At 43.7% G+C, this 15,663-nt stretch overlaps 1 protein-coding gene across 1 annotated transcript in view; it reads left to right on the forward strand.

Annotated features, from left to right (window-relative positions):
* RAB31 (RAB31, member RAS oncogene family) overlaps positions 1-15,663 on the forward strand; it is a 123,464-nt gene that overhangs the window by 59,341 nt on the left and 48,460 nt on the right. Inside the window, exon 3 of the mRNA XM_021689463.1 lies at positions 1,290-1,371. Coding sequence (XP_021545138.1) covers positions 1,290-1,371 — 82 coding nt within the window. The remainder of the gene's footprint in view (positions 1-1,289; positions 1,372-15,663) is intronic.

Raw genomic sequence — 15,663 nt, forward strand, 5'->3', positions numbered from 1 at the left:
CCCGATGCGGGACTCGATCCAGGGACTCCAGGATCATGACCTGAGCCGAAGGCAGTCGCTTAACCAACTGAGCCACCCAGGCGCCCCAACCAAGAGTCAGACTCTTAACCGACTGAGCCACCCAAGTGCCCCTAGAAAATTAATTTTGATTCAATGATAGTATCTGACATATAGTCTAAATTTAAATTTCCCCAGTTGTCCTCAAAATGTCTTTTAAAGATTTTCCCCTCCTAATTCTAGATGCATCCAAGGGGCATTTGGTTGTTTTATCTCTTTCTTCTCTCTTAATTTAGCTTCTAGAACAATCTTCCTGCCTTTTGTTCTGTTTGCTTTTCATGACTTTGACTTACGTGAAGCATTCAGGCCAGTTGTCTTGTAGAATGCTCTACATTCTGAATTTGCCTAATCTGTTTCTTATGATTACATTCAGGTGAACTGGTTTTGGCCAGAATGCTGCACAGATGATGTATGTGCTTCTTATTCCATCACACGAGGAGGCTTATCGTGTCTGGTTGTCCCACTGTTGGGGAGACCCACTAGTTTTTAATGAATGGGAAGCTTTATCTCACAGAAAAAAAAAGTCAAGGGTATAAACTTTCCACGTATTGTATATTTATGTCTTTCATGAATGCAAAGAAAACATTTATTAACAGGAAATATACAAAAAAAAGAAAGTGTCAAGTGTTTCATTATCTACTGAGAGTTTTGAATCCTTTTTTTTTTTTTTAATGGAGAAAATGTAAATATTTGGTAAACCACCAACCTTTACCCCTGCATGTATAAAAGCAGGGTGGGAATGAGATACGGTATTCTATTAGTTGCTACTAGTGTTGGATGCATAGCATGGGTGCATATGGAAGGCAGTTTTCTGTGTGTGCCATCACAAGGCCCACACTGTGATGTGGGCTGCCCGGTCCATTCCTCATTGTTGTAATAATATGTTTTTAAAATCTTAGGTTTTATTTTCTTTCCTGAGCTTTGGGGCATATTATCTTAGAACAATTGAGCATACTATCTTAGGACAGTGTTTTTGGAAGCACAGTGCTTTGAATGCATTCTTCTCTTTTTAAAAAATTTTTCCTTCCCTAAACCTCCAGTTAGATTAACAAAAAATGCAGAATATTTTCTTCTGGCTGACAGGACTCTAGCAGCCCTTCTTTCCTCTTAGTGGTCCCCCAGGAGGGAGCTTTTGGAGTCTTGCTGAGGCAAAATGAACTTGTGTGAAACAGGAGTCTTTGTGAAGATTGAGGGGCGCCTGGTAACGTGGAGATGTTGATTCTCTTTTTCAGGGCATCTTTTATGACCAAAACCGTGCCTTGTGGAAATGAGCTTCATAAGTTCCTCATCTGGGACACTGCTGGGCAGGAACGGGTAAGTTGTTGGCTTTCTAGGGAAAATACTGAGCCCAGTTCCCGAAGGTTTCTTTGTATTTGGCAAGACTCTTGGTTGCAAGTGACAGAAACCCAGATTCAGTGATTTAATCAAAAAAGGAAATGTGTTCTTCCACTGTGTGAAAATGTATGGGGTAGCCCTCTTGAGATAGGGCCAAGTTCATCAAGTCCCCCAAATGTATTGTCAGAGGCACCCGGCTCTATTCCTGTTTCTCTGCTTGCTTCCCTCTAGCCTGGCTTCATTTTTAGGCAGACTCACTTCCTCCCCTTCCCCAAGAGTGGCAAGGATGGCTGCATCAGTGACTCCAGGCCTGCATTCTGCCACCTGAGCAGCCCCACAGATGACAGTACCTTTTTTCCGCGAGTTGCGCCCCGTGTCTCAGCATGGTCATGTGTCCCACTCCTGAACTTGACACTGTGTAGTAGCATTCACGGGGGATTTGGCACTCTTATTTGTAGGGCCTGGTAATACACTTTACCCCTAAAGGTAGGGGCTGCCATCAGCCACACTGGTTGGAAGTTCGGTAGGCTTAGTTACCCAAGGAAAATATGGGTTCTCTTACTGGAAAACGGGGCAATGGACGTTGGGTTAGCAGAAAGAGCCAATGACTTGTCTCATTCTTCATTCCTTTTATTTGCCAAAAATATTGATGGGGAAGATTATTTAAGAAGCTCGTGTTTTTAGATTTTAAAAAGTGAAATAATACCAGCACAGACTGATTGTAACAGGATATTCGTGTAATCACTAGAGTGTATATTATCAAAGTTGAAAGGGGTGGTCAGAATAAGTGACACACGGGGATAACCACTAGCTTGTCTTCACTGGGGGCTTCCAGCCTACTCAAAACTTTCATCAGAGCTAATGATTACGGAGTAAAATAGGTTGAGCTTCCCCTCGTCTGATCCAAGCTCACGTGTCACCTTCTTTACCTACCCTATTCAAATGTCAACACTTCCCCTTTTTCCGTCCCTGCTCCACTCACTTCCTTTTTCTCCACAGCTCTTACCACCTTCTAATACACTATTGAATTCCATTATTGATTATCTCTCTCTCAAAGGAAGAGAATCCAGGGTTTGGGATAATGCATCCCTTTCCTTATCAGCTCCTAACAAGTCAAGTGTGTGTTTCTGTAACTTTCATTTTATACAAGTCCCCACTCCAGCAGTTGTAGATTAAGGCTACTAGGGTTTTAAAGATGTCTTTCTTCTTAATCCGGACGAATCTTCTGGCCTACAAATGCTAACCTCATTAGAATGTCTTCTATTTTGCTGCTAAGTTGAGAGCACAGACTTGCACACACGAAGCCATTACTTAGAGCACCTCTTTAACTCTGTTAGTCTGGTGTGCCTGCTGACCTCCGAAATGAGAAGGCGGATCCTAGGAGAAAATGTATACTCAGGGATCTCATCTTTACATAGCTTCCTCTTTACCTACTATGTACGTATATTTGTAGTATGTAGATCTGCTAGGTTTTTGGGGTTTGGGGTTTGGTTTTTTGGTTGTTATTTAAACTTAAGCAGAGAGGTTTTCTTGCTTCCATTTTTACTTTTGGTCATGAAATAGTTGCTTTTGCAGCCATTCACTGTTAATGAGCATCAGTCAATTTTACCAATAGCTGGCTTAGTATTAGCAGTACTACTGCTTCTCCTGTTAGCGGATATTTCCCGAGGGCTAGCTATGTTCCATGCAGTGTTCTCATGCCTTCCGTGTACTAACTAACACGCTTAGTCCTCTCGCAGCACTCTGAACTGGGGACTATTTTTATCCCTCTTTATAAGTGAGGTCACAGAGGGACAGAGTGATTAAGTAACTTGCTCAAGATCACACAGCCCATTAGGCTGAAAGCTGAAATCTGAATCCAGCAGTTTCGGTCCTGAGCTTTGCTTTGTAGTTTTGTTCTGCTAGAAAAATCACACAAAAGCCATGCAGCCAAGAGTAAAATTATCCAAAATCCCACCGCCCAGATATCTCCACTGTTTTTCAAATTTAGTTTTTAAATTGAAGGATAATTGACATCCAATATTAGCTTCAGGTGTACATCATAGTGATTTGATATTTTTATACATTATGAAATGATCCTCACAATAAGTCTAATTTCCGCTATTTACATTAGATGACCATTCTTCAGATAGCTCACTCTGTGTGTGTTGGTAACTTCATATCAAAGGGCTCAGGGTTCTTTATAACCTGCTGTTTTCATGTGGTAATAACAGTGTTTCTGAAGAGAGATTTCTGTATGATCTAAACAGAGTATTTGACATCTACTTACCTATTCTGATAAAATATTCAAGTAGGTGACTGCTTTTGATGAAATTTGGTCCTCTAAAGTGACTACTGTAGTTTGTAGCTTGCTGCCTGACCATCTCAAAGCAAAATAGCAATAGAAAATTATTCGTATGACCATATTTTTAATAATTCTAATTGCTTTTCCTAAAATTGGATTTTTAGAGGTGATAGACATCTGTGCCTGTATTGCTGTCATTTTAAAAGCATAGTATTATATATGTTATTATATTATACATATTATATTCATTATATATATATTATATATTATTGTATCAGTGTTATATGTATTATTAGTAGTATCTACTATGATAATTATTAGTATTAGGTGTGCAAGGCCAAGTCCACACTAGTGCTTCAGGGAGGAGGGACTGACTTTTGGATGAGAACTTCAGGTGGATGCTTTTTAGAATCTAGATTTGTGGACACCATGTGAGAAATGTCTGCACAGCCTTTGTGGTCATTGATGCCTCTAACCCTCGAAGGCCTGATTTAGTTATCCTCAGGCCGTCCTTGTCTGCTGTCCCTCCGTGCAGTCTCACATCTCTCCAGTGATGGCAATTTCTCAGTCATTTTGGCAGCTTGTTGTTGGATTTAATCGTGCTTATAATGACGTTGCCTAATGTTGGAGCTAAAAATACCTTCCCTGCTGCTGCATGTGCCTACTGCTGTTTGTTCTGTCTCATTCATTGTTGGAGTCCAGCGCACTATATTATCCCTCCTTATCTTTGTAGGAATCGGCTACTGTTCTTCTTAGTCTTCACAATTTTAAACAAACAAAATCTCTTTGGATTTATGATTTGATAATATAAAGACATAGATTTCTGTGTCCTTAAAGGGGTATAATGGTCAGTGCAGTGCTTAGCATGTGTTAATTGCTCAGTATTTGTTTAGTTGTGGAACTATCGAACCACTTCTGCCTAGCATACACGGTATTCATTCTGGACTACATTTGTGGCACAAATTCATACTCTTGAGAACTCACTCTCCCATCTGAGCACTGGAAAGGTAAAAGGAGCCCTCTCTTCCTCCCTCTCTTTGTAGAAGAGAGTGTTCATTCTTGATATGCTGTCTTAATTATGCTTTTCATTCAACCACATATGATGAACATCCTATGATCCTTTCAATGGCAAACGGTAATCCATAGACTGCCTCTGTAAAGAAGTGTTTTCAAATTTAACCATTTTCAATTAACCAAGTGATTGTTGAATCCAATTTGTTAGAAGCTTAACATTTTCAAGGTTTGTGCATTCAGTTTGTTGCTGCCAAGAGGGGTATAGAGGGTGCAAGAGTGCCATTGGAGTGCCCGTGTTGTAGTGTTGGTGTGGGCTTTTGGGGGTTTTCATCCTGTCCTCTCGGAATGAGTTGTGCTGGTTTCTGCTTTGTGTGGAGCTATGAGGAGAACTCAGCAGTGGAGCAGCAGACGCCCTGGAAGGATATACACAGGAGCTCGAAAAGGTCCCAGGGGAGAGAAAGGAATTTATCTGCCCAGCTTTGTCCTCCTATCTCCCACTGGTCAGGGTTTGTGATGGGAAGATGAGGCTTCTGTCCTAATGTGTCAACACATCTGTCTTTCCCTTTGGGTTTCTTTTGGACTCCTTTCTTTGTTTTTCCACATAAACTGGGGACTAGAATATCCTCATTGTTATTAAAATGTTTGGGGGCACCCGGGTGGCTCAGTAGGTTAAGCAGCTCAGGTCTCGGTTTCAGGGTCATGAGATCGAGCTCAGCATTGGGCTCCTCGCTGAGTGTAGAGACTGCTTGGGATTCTCTCTCCCTCTTCCTCTGCACCGCGCCCCCCTCCAAAAAAAGTCTCATCTATAGGAATTGCAACCTCCATGTTCTAGATGTGTGCTTCCAAGTCATTCTGTTTTTGCTTTAAAACACAATTGCCATCCATAGGATAACTCCATTAAAATGTTCATATCTTGGAAGAATTCCATGCTTCATTTTCTTGATCTGATCCATCAGAGCAATATTATTCTAAGAATCTAACATGAACAAATATTAACATCATTATCTTGTTTCACTTGGGTTGAAGTCAGTGTTATGGCTGTCTATCTGCCCTACTGCCTCAGTCAGAATAGTTGTATTTATAAAATTTGCATTTCAAATGTGCCACAGTCACAAATTCCGCAAAGGTGAATTGATGGTTCTTTGGTTAGAATAAAAGCTCTCCCCTGACTCTACTAACACATCTGAAGTTGAATAGATTGACTTCTGAAATCAAGCTCGTCATTATATACTTTTTTTTTTTAAAGATTTTTTTATTTATTTGACAGAGAGATAGAGAGAACAAGTACGCAGAGAGGCAGGCAGAGGGAGAGGGAGAAGCAGGCTCCCCGCTGAGCAGGGAGCCCGATGTGGGGCTCGATCCCAGGACCCTGGGATCATGACCCGAGCCGAAGGCAGCCACTTAACTGACTGAGCCACCCAGGTGCCCCCATTATATACTTTTTAAAGATGAAATTGGAGAACACATACACAGACTAAAAAATAGGCCCCCTTTCCCAATACTTAGCAAGAATTATGGAGCTTTGAATTTAATGGTAAAAATGACATGATACAAGGATTTGTGTAGGAAATTATATAATTTTTAACTACCGCCTTTTTTTGGGTATTTTAAAAAAATCGATGGAACACGGAAAATGAAAGAAATGATAAGTAAGAACAATATTAAATACTGAATAGGACTAAGCCCGTATTATTTAATAGAAGATTGAGCTATTGTAGAAGTCTAAATATGATCTTAAATAAACAAGACTTTATTTAGAATTTAGAATACCATTATTAATCCTGAAAATTGACACATGGCTGTGTGTTTTAATTCTTTTTTTATCTTTTTATTTAAAAGTACTCTTGTACTGGGGTGCTTGGGTGGCTCAGTTGGTTAAATGTCTGACTCTTGATCTCCATTCAGGTCTTGATTTCAGGATCGTGAGTTCAAGCCCCACGTTGGGCTCCATAGTAGGTGTGGAGCCTACAAAAAAAACCCCCCAAAACAAAAAACTCATACTTACAGAAAAGTTACAAAAATATTATGGAGCTCTCTAGCTGAGGTGGCTCTGCTTCAGGCTGTGGGTCTGTCAGTGTGGTGGTGCCTGGGGGAACTCTGCTTGCTTGTTCATTCTGGGGTTAGAGAGGCAGCCGCTACCTGAGGAAGCTCTCCTTGGGCAATACAGAAGCACAAGGAGCAAGGCACAGCTCTTAATGCTAGCGTTAGAACGAGCACATGACACATGGCCTATATTCCTTTGGCCAAGGCAAGTCACATGGCTTAGCCCAAGGTCAAATAATAGGGAGACATAGCCTTTAAAGGAATGGAGAAAACTCCATTGGCATAAACAGGGCATGGATTCACACAGAGGTGAACAATTAATTGGTGGTCGTAATTTTGTCTGCCACAGGCTTCTACTGGGTTCTCTTGCTCTGTGTACTTTGGAGGCTCTACTTCATCCAGCTTGGGATTTTTTTCAGACATCTACCTCAGTCTTTCCCACTGAACTTTCCATTTACACACTCTACAATGTTTTATACAAAATGAATTTCCTGCTAAGAAATCTGAAACTGTAGAGATAATGTTTGCCCTACTGTGGCTTTTAAAATACAGTGAACCCTTGAACAACATGGGGGTTAGGGGTGCTGACCCCCCACACAGTTGAAAATCCATGTATAACTTTGGACTCCCCAAAATGTAACTATTAATACCTACTGTTGATGGGAAGCCTTCATGAGAACACATATTGTATGTGTTACATGTAATATACTGTACTCTTACAATAAAGTCAGCTCGAGAAAAGAAAAGGTTATTAGAAAATCATAACAAAATGTGTTCACAGTACTGTATAATAAAAAATCTGCATTTAAGTGGACTTGTGCAGTTCAAACCATGTTGTTCAAGGGTCAACTGTATATTCATTACTTCCTGGTGCCTGAGATGGTCCCTCCCTGTGTTTCTGAAGAGAGCCCAGTAGGAAGGTAGCTGTAGTATGTACTATTTACCTGTTCCTTGACAGGGGAACTCTTTTCCTGTCCACTCCTGCACCCATTCTAGACTTGCTCAAAGCTTCAGTCTCATAAGCTTTTTGTTTTCATTCTCTGGTTCACCTCTGAAGCAGCTGAGCCATGCTTTCATCTTTTTTGGGTAATCCATCCTGGAGTTTTAGTGGTTGGAAATAAAATTAACTGATAAACGTTTTTGTCTGCATTTGTTTCTGCAGGGATTATCAGCATGTAGAGTATTACCTCTCTTTTTGAAAAACAGTTTTATCGAGGGGCGCCTGGGTGGCTCCGTCAGTGAAGCATCTGCCTTTGGCTCAGGTCATGATCCCAGGGTCCTGGGATCGAGCCCCGCGTCTGGCTCTCTGCTCAGTGAGGAGCCTGCTTGTCCCTTTTCCTGCTGCTCATGCTCTCTCTCAACTAAATATAAAATCTTTAAAAAAAAAAAAACCCAGCTTTATTGAGATATAATCCACAGACCATACAATTGACTCATTTAAAGTGTACAGTTCAGTGGACTCTAGTATATTAAGATTGTGTAGCCATTGCTACAATTAATTTTAAACCCATTAACAGTCATTCCCCATTTCTTCCTAAGTCCCCCAGCCCTTGGCTGCTTTCTACCTCTAGATTCGTCTCATCTGGACATTTCATATAGATGGAATCATGCAATCTGTGTGTTTTTGTGACTGGCTTCTTTCACTTAGCATAATGTCATCAGTGTTGATCCACATTGTAACTTGAATCAGTGCTTCCTTCTTTTTCATGGCTAATACTCCATTGTATGGATGCCCTACATTTTGTTTATCCATTCATCAGGTTATGGACATTTAGGTTGTTTCTACATTTTGGTTTTTATAAATAATGCTGCTTTAAGCATTCACATACAAGTTTTTATGTAGATAGTTCTGTTTGTTTGTTTAATCTCTTAGGAATATATCTAGGACTGAAATTGATGGGTCCTATGGTAACTCTCTGTTTAGCATTTTGAGGACCAGCCAAACTTCTCCAAAGTGGCTGCACCATTTTATATTCCTACCAGCAATGTATGAGGTTCCACATTCCCACCAACACTTGTCTTTGCCAACCTCAGGGTTACAAAGATTTACTCCTATATGTTCTTCTAAGAGTTTTATAGTTTTAGCTTTTACCTTTAGTTCTATGATCCATTTTTGCATATCTTGTAAGGAAGGGATTCAACTTCACTCTCTGTATGTTACTATCATACAGAATCAGTTGCCCCAACACAATTTGTTGAAAAGATATTTCAACAATTGTGAGATATTTGCCCAAATTGGTTTTCTTGGCACCTTTGTTGATATGATAATCAGTTGGCCACAAATGTGTGGGTTTAATTCTGGACTCAATTCTCTTTCTTTGATCTAATTTTTACCCGTCTGCCAATACCACATTGCCCTGATTGCTGTAGGTTTTTTTTAGCAAGTTTGGAAATTAGGAAGTATGAGTCCTCTACCTTTGTCCTTCTTCAAGATTATTTTGGCTATTCTGTGTCCCTTTCACTTTGACAGGAATTTTAGGATCAGCTTTTACATTTTTGCAAAAACTCCAGCTGTATTTTGATAGGGATTGGGTTAAATCTATAGATGAATGTGAGGTTACCTACTCCTAAAACCTTTAAGTTATAAGTGATAAACAAGTTGCAAGCTGTTTTTCATCTCTAACTGTGGACCAGAAGTGCAGTCTTGACCTCAGAGCAGTACTTAAAGAAAAAATTCTGAATAAAATATTAAATCTTTGAAATGTTAAAATGTGTTCCCTGTAACAAATTCATATAGAACTGTAAGTAAGGTTATATTTGTGAAGTGATCACTTACAATTTACCAAACTATTACTAGATTTGAAATGCATGATACTTGACTAAATTACGTTTTTTAAAAGAAGGAACCTATCTTCAAAATAGTATTATTTGCCTCTGATTTAGTTTTTTTCAGCAGTGTTATCTAACCCGGGACCAGACTTTATTACTTAATACATACTGCTCAAGAGAGTGTGATAATATGCTGAAACCCATTGATTCAAAGGCTTACAGTGACTCTCCTAGTGAGTGTACAAACTTTTCACCCCCAATTGTGAGATATTTCAAGCACTCCGGAAAATAATATAATAAGTATATTTACACCACCCCGATTTGTTTACTCTTTGCTTGTTCCTTCTGTCAGAAATTTTCCCTGCCGGGACGCCTGGGTGGCTCAGATGGTTAAGCGTGTGCCTTCAGCTCAGGTCATGATCCCAGGGTCCTGGGATGGAGCCCCGCGTCGGTCTCCCTGCTCAGCGGGGAGTCTGCTTCTCCCTCTGCCCCCTGCTCGTGCTCTCTCTCTCAATAAATAAAATCTTTAAAAAAGAAGTGTTCCAGGAAGCTGGGTACCTGAAGAAGGCCAAGTCCGGCTGGCGCCCTCCAGGAGCCGACGGGTTAGCGTGCTGGGGAGCCGTGCTGTGGAGCCTGCTGTTCGCCTCCTTGGGCCTACATTTGCAAGCGCCTCCCAGGCTCCTGCAGTGACAGGATGACATGCGCAGAGACAGAGGCATCCCCGCAGGGCCGTGGCCAAAACGCCGGGTCTCCGTGGGCCCCCGAGAAAGAAAAGAGAACGAAGGCAGCAAATAGCTGAGGTCAAGTTCGGGCTTGACAAACATCAAAAGAAACCTTTTTTGTGCTTTCTTTCCTTCTTTCTTCGGGGCCTCGGACTCTGTGGTCAAGAAAGTGGTTCTCTTTTCATAGACAGTGGCTAAAGTCAGAGGAAATTTTGACCTTTGGAAGCCCTTGAAGAATGGGGCCTCTTAGAAGCTCCGAACGAGCTGCTCTGGTTTCCTCCTTGCTTGCGCTACGGCCACTGGAAATACAGGCCCGGCTCCGAGCGGCCGCAGCCAACAGCACATGCGCAGACTCTGCTCCTCGCCCACGGCTGGCGGGAAATTGCTTCACCTTCTTGCACTTTTCCCACACCCACTGGAGAACGATTTCCATGAGGATTTCCGTCCAGTGGAAGAGGGTCAATACCTGGTTTTGCTTTCCTCCCCCACATATCACAAGAGAACGGTGCTTTTAATTAGTACACATTGACATCCTGGTAAGGGAGCTATTCCTCCTCTCCACCCTCCGCTCCCATCGCACCCCCTCAGAAGGAAAACCCAGTGAGGACTATGTGGTAAGGAGACCCAGCAGAAGCCTGCAAATCCGGTGTATGCTGTTACAAATGAGGTAAACAGCTCTGTGGTAGGGCTCTGCCCCATCATCTGTTAGAAGAAGCCTCAGGAATCCCCTGATTTAAAAGTGGTACAGCGGAAGAGGTCCAGGGATGTTTAGAAATCGGAGACCGAAGCTGCGGGAGGAAAGGGTGACTGTGGCATTCGAGTTGGGGAGTCCGACGGCAGCCGTGTGGGCAGGGCTAGAGCCGCCATTGCGGGCAGACCCGGTTCCCAGAGGTGTTCCCTTTGGGGGTGTTGGTGTCATTTAGGAAATTAGGAGGGTAGGTGCAGAATGGCACTGGCGGGAGAGAACGAGGAAGGACATGTCCGTATATTAAAATAAAGGTAGTGAGTGCTAAGGGAAACTCCAAGCACTTGTGCCCTCAGCCCGGCGATGAGAAGGCTGGAAGCCAGGGAAAGGAAACGGGGAGGGGGCAGACAGGAACAGCAGACAGGGAAGCCTCAAGCTTCAAGTCTCGCGAAGCAAGGGGGAGCTTCTCCTGCCTGAAAGTAGCCCCTGCCCCTTGTGCCTGCAGCACCCTCTCTGTCACAGTAGACCCCACCATTGTCCTTCATTCCCCGGTGGGTGTCTGCCCCCCTCCAGGCCTGCCTGCGCTGGCCCCTCCGGGGGGCCTGGCCTGTTCTGGAAGGGACGGCCGCACCGCTAGGGGAGGACTCTTCACAAGTCAGGCAACGACATTTTACGGGTGTGTATTTTGGTCGGGGACGCCCTAAGTAGCTTCTAATTATGAAGCATTGTCTGTGCTCCTGGGTTGAGGCCAACTTCCGTTCTCCAACTCTCCGTGGGCAAAGACAGGCCGCCGCGCGTGGAAGAAGACTCTAAGACACACTTCATCTGCTTGTGTTTTTCTCCTCTCTCCTCCCCTGCCCTCCGCTCCATTCCTGCCTCTCCCTCCCCTTCGCTTTGTACTTTTGTGCACCTAATTTCCTGAGTCTGGATCAAATACAAACCAAAGGGCCTATGAAGCCTGTGAATGTCGTTCGTGACAAGGAAATTAGGCACATGGACTTCATCTAATAACAGAAGAGCGTGCTCCTGAGGCGCCAAAGGACGTGTCTAAACAGGAACAGCTGGAGTGTCCTCAGAACACAGAGCTCGCTGTTTGGAGACATTTATATCCAGAGCAGCCCCTTTGAAGGCGGCCTGACTCCGCCTCCTTCTTCACCTTCTGTTTGTTTCCTAGGGCTGCTGGAACAGATCACCACACATCGAGCAGCTCCAAACAGCTCCTCACAGTTCTGAAAGTCAGGAGTCCGAGAAGGGCTTACCAGGCCAATACCAAGGCATAGGCAGGGCTGTGTTCCTTTCTGGAGGCTTTGGGGAAGAATCCGTTCCTAGCCTTTTTCAGAGGCTGCCTGGCTTCCCTGGTTTGTGCCCGCATTCCTCCATCTTCAAGGCTGGCAGCAGAGCATCTTCCAAGCTCTCTGACTCTCTTGCCTCCCTCTGCCACTCGTAAGGAACCTGATGATGATGCTGGGCACTGTGTGATGCAGGGTAATCTTCCCATCTCAAGGTCAGCTGGTCAGCAACCTTAATTCCATTAGCAACCTCAATGCCCCCTCACCATGTAGCATAACATATTTACAGGTCCCAGGGATTTAGATGTGGACATCTTTGGGGACTGTTATTCTACCTGCCACCTCCTTAGAACAGTCCCCGTCACATACCAAGTGTTCAATAGATACTTGTTGAATGAATGAGTATGTTTAGTATAAGCCCGTATCTGCATTACATCAACTTATGCAGCATTTCATTGCAGGGAATCAACTGAAGAATGGAAAGAGTATGGAATTTGGAGTCAGAAGACCTGTGTTCGAGGGCTGGTTACACCATTTAAGAGCTGTGTGTCTGTGGGCAATTTACTGAACCATTCTGAGCTTATTTTCTCATCTATAAAATGGGAAGAGTTTTATCTAGTCCACCTGCCTTCACAGGGTTATTGTTTTATCATGTGTGTTCTGTCATTATGTATTTGTGAGTCCCTGCTATGGCCCAGATAGGGGGTCAGGAGGGGTTCTCAGAGGAGGTGGCAGTTGAAAAAGGTGTGAATGAAAGGTGGGAGTGAGGATGTCTAGTGGAGGTGGGTCCAGTCTGGGGAAGGCATGTGGGACGACCCTGAGGGCTCCATGTGGCTGCGTGTTCAGGGAGCAGGGAGGAGGCCAGGGGCTGGGGAGAGAGAGAGGGAGGACGGGCCGAGTGCCCCAGTGACACCATAGGACAGTTTGGATTTTATGCTTAGTAAGTTAGAAGGATTTTGAAAAATTACACAATTTGACTTTGTTTGAAGAAAAAACCGTTCTGCTTTACAGTTAACATAACATGACATCGAGTGTTTGCTTCCCAAGATTCCAGTGGCGGGAGTGGGGTGGGAGGGGAGGTGGAAACATGCCAGGGGCCATGTGTTCAGGCTGATCTTTAGACTAGGAGATGAGAGCATGGAAGCGCATTGTACCATGCTCTCTTCTTGTGCGTATGGTTGAAAATTTCCACAATTAAAAAGTTAAAAATAGATTCGATGGTATGTGTAAATAACATAACTCAGAAGTTAAAAACAGAATCCCTCTGGCTGCTGTGTGGCCACTACAGTATCTAAATTCTCCAGTGGAAACTTCCAGATAACCAGTCAAGGAAAGGGGGGTCTGCAGGCTGTACTCAGTGAACACAGCACAGAGGCCTGGGTGCCTGGTGCTTTGGGGGTGAATGAAACCACACGCCTGCAAGTGTGTTTTGTGTGACCCTGATCTCTTCCTAGCAAGGTGCTGTCACAGATTCGGGAAGCTCATCGTGGGTACCCAGCAAGGCAGGCTTTTCTGCGGGCACCATGGTGGCAGGGCTCCAGGACGGGTACCACCGCCAGGGAGTGCTGGGTCAGGCCCCATTCGGGCCCATGGGCCACGGTCTGTCCTGCTCTGGGCGTAATCCCAAGTGATGTTTGCTTTGCTGTCCTGTTCTGCAGGGAGACGTGTCTCGAAGATGGGATGTTTACTGTGAACAGGAGGGCTGTATACAGACGGGAGAGACCAAAGCAACCTGAGCAGAGTGCAGCATACGGAAAGAGGGAGAGCCATGACCAACCCTCATGGCATTTCCTTTCGATGAACGGGGACTGTGTGTGATGAGAAACACAGATAATTTCGGGACAGGGTGGGGCAGAATTCTGGACTTCGAGGAAATTCCATTGGCTTGCTAACAGACAGGAACTAGAGCTGAGGTTCTCTGTAGTTGGGTATTAACGTGGGTGGGAAGAAATGTATTTCTGCATCATTTCAAAACCTTGACTTCTTATACATTATTCTAGGGATCAGAATATGCCAGTTCATTACCTTGTCTTTTACAAAACACGAATCCGTGCCCTCCCCACCAACACCTTCTTTTGTGGAAGGATGTTTGGATTTGTGTTTTATCATTGTCTCCTAAAGAAGATTTGGACCGTACCTTGTCAAAAAGGAGTCAAAAGGAGGTCAAGTTACCTCTAAAACCCAGCTTCCTCCTGGTACTTTTGCTTCAGTGCCCTGATCCCTGAATGTCGAGGAAGCTCTTTGACTTTAATTGGCAAATTGAAAGAAAGAAGAAAGAAGGGGGGAAAAAAATCCCTTCTCATTGTTAAAGTAGTGTATCCTTTTAAAAATTTTAAAGAAATAATCCGGCAAATTATAACAAGTGGTGGTCTGCCTATAATGGCATTATTCAGAAATAACTACTGTTAATAGTCTGCCATATAGTTTCCCAGCCCGTTTTCTATTCAACTTTACCTACTATTGGATTGTAGGACATCTGAGTGGGCATATTAAATAGGCCTTCTTCTTTTCTGTGGAGAGAGAGGGTCTGTGTAAACATCAGAAACATTCTTCTGAATGGCACAGAAAGAGCATTCAGTAATGGTTTTTCCATTCAGCTTTTGCCAGCTGAGAATGTTGGGAATGTCAAGAATTTTCCTCTACCACTTCCCTCTTTGAATCCTAATGAACCACGGGGTATGTTTTGGCTTCTGCCCTTGACTGTCCATGGCCTCAGGGTTCTGTGGGATGGTGAGAATTTCTGATTGTGTGCTGGCGCCAGACACAGGCCAGCATGGGCTCCCAGGGGCAGTGTTCTCTGAAGATCGTAACACATAACCCATCCCTACAAGTTTCTGGACTTGATGCAAGAGCAGTCTGGCTTGGATAATTCTCATCTGGGGAGGCAGAGCCCAGCTGGAACCTTTCCTTGTTTGGAAACTTCATGTGTTTTCCACTACTGCTCATTCTTGACATGCAGAATTTTTGCTGCTATGGAATTTATGATGCCACAAACCTGCATTTAAGGAATTTTGCCTGAAGCAGACTGGGTGGCCTGGAGGATTAGGATATTTCCTGGAATAATACTTTCCACTGTGTGCTGAGCAGTGTGTGCATGCACACACGTACAGGACAGTGTGGGATGGGAAGAAAGGAGGTTTGTATTGTAAGTAATGCACTTGGAAGAACCAAGAGCTGGGCAAAGGAAGGAGGTTCCTTCTACAGTCTGTCTTACTTTGGCCATAAGTATCGTCACAGAGCTGGAAAAACCTTAGTTATCACCACCGACCCCACCCCCACTGTTACCTGATATGAAAATATTGGGGTTCACAGCCAATGGTCAAGAAAGAATTCTTGAGGCATCTTTGGTGCAAACAGGGTGGTTTTATTAAAACACGGGGACAAGACCTGGTGGGCAGAAAGAGCTGCACTGGGGTCATGAGGAGTGGCTGTTTACATACTTTTAAGTTGGAAGTGGGTTAGGGA

Source organism: Neomonachus schauinslandi, chromosome 14, assembly GCF_002201575.2.
Source record: "Neomonachus schauinslandi chromosome 14, ASM220157v2, whole genome shotgun sequence".
NCBI lineage: Eukaryota > Metazoa > Chordata > Mammalia > Carnivora > Phocidae > Neomonachus > Neomonachus schauinslandi.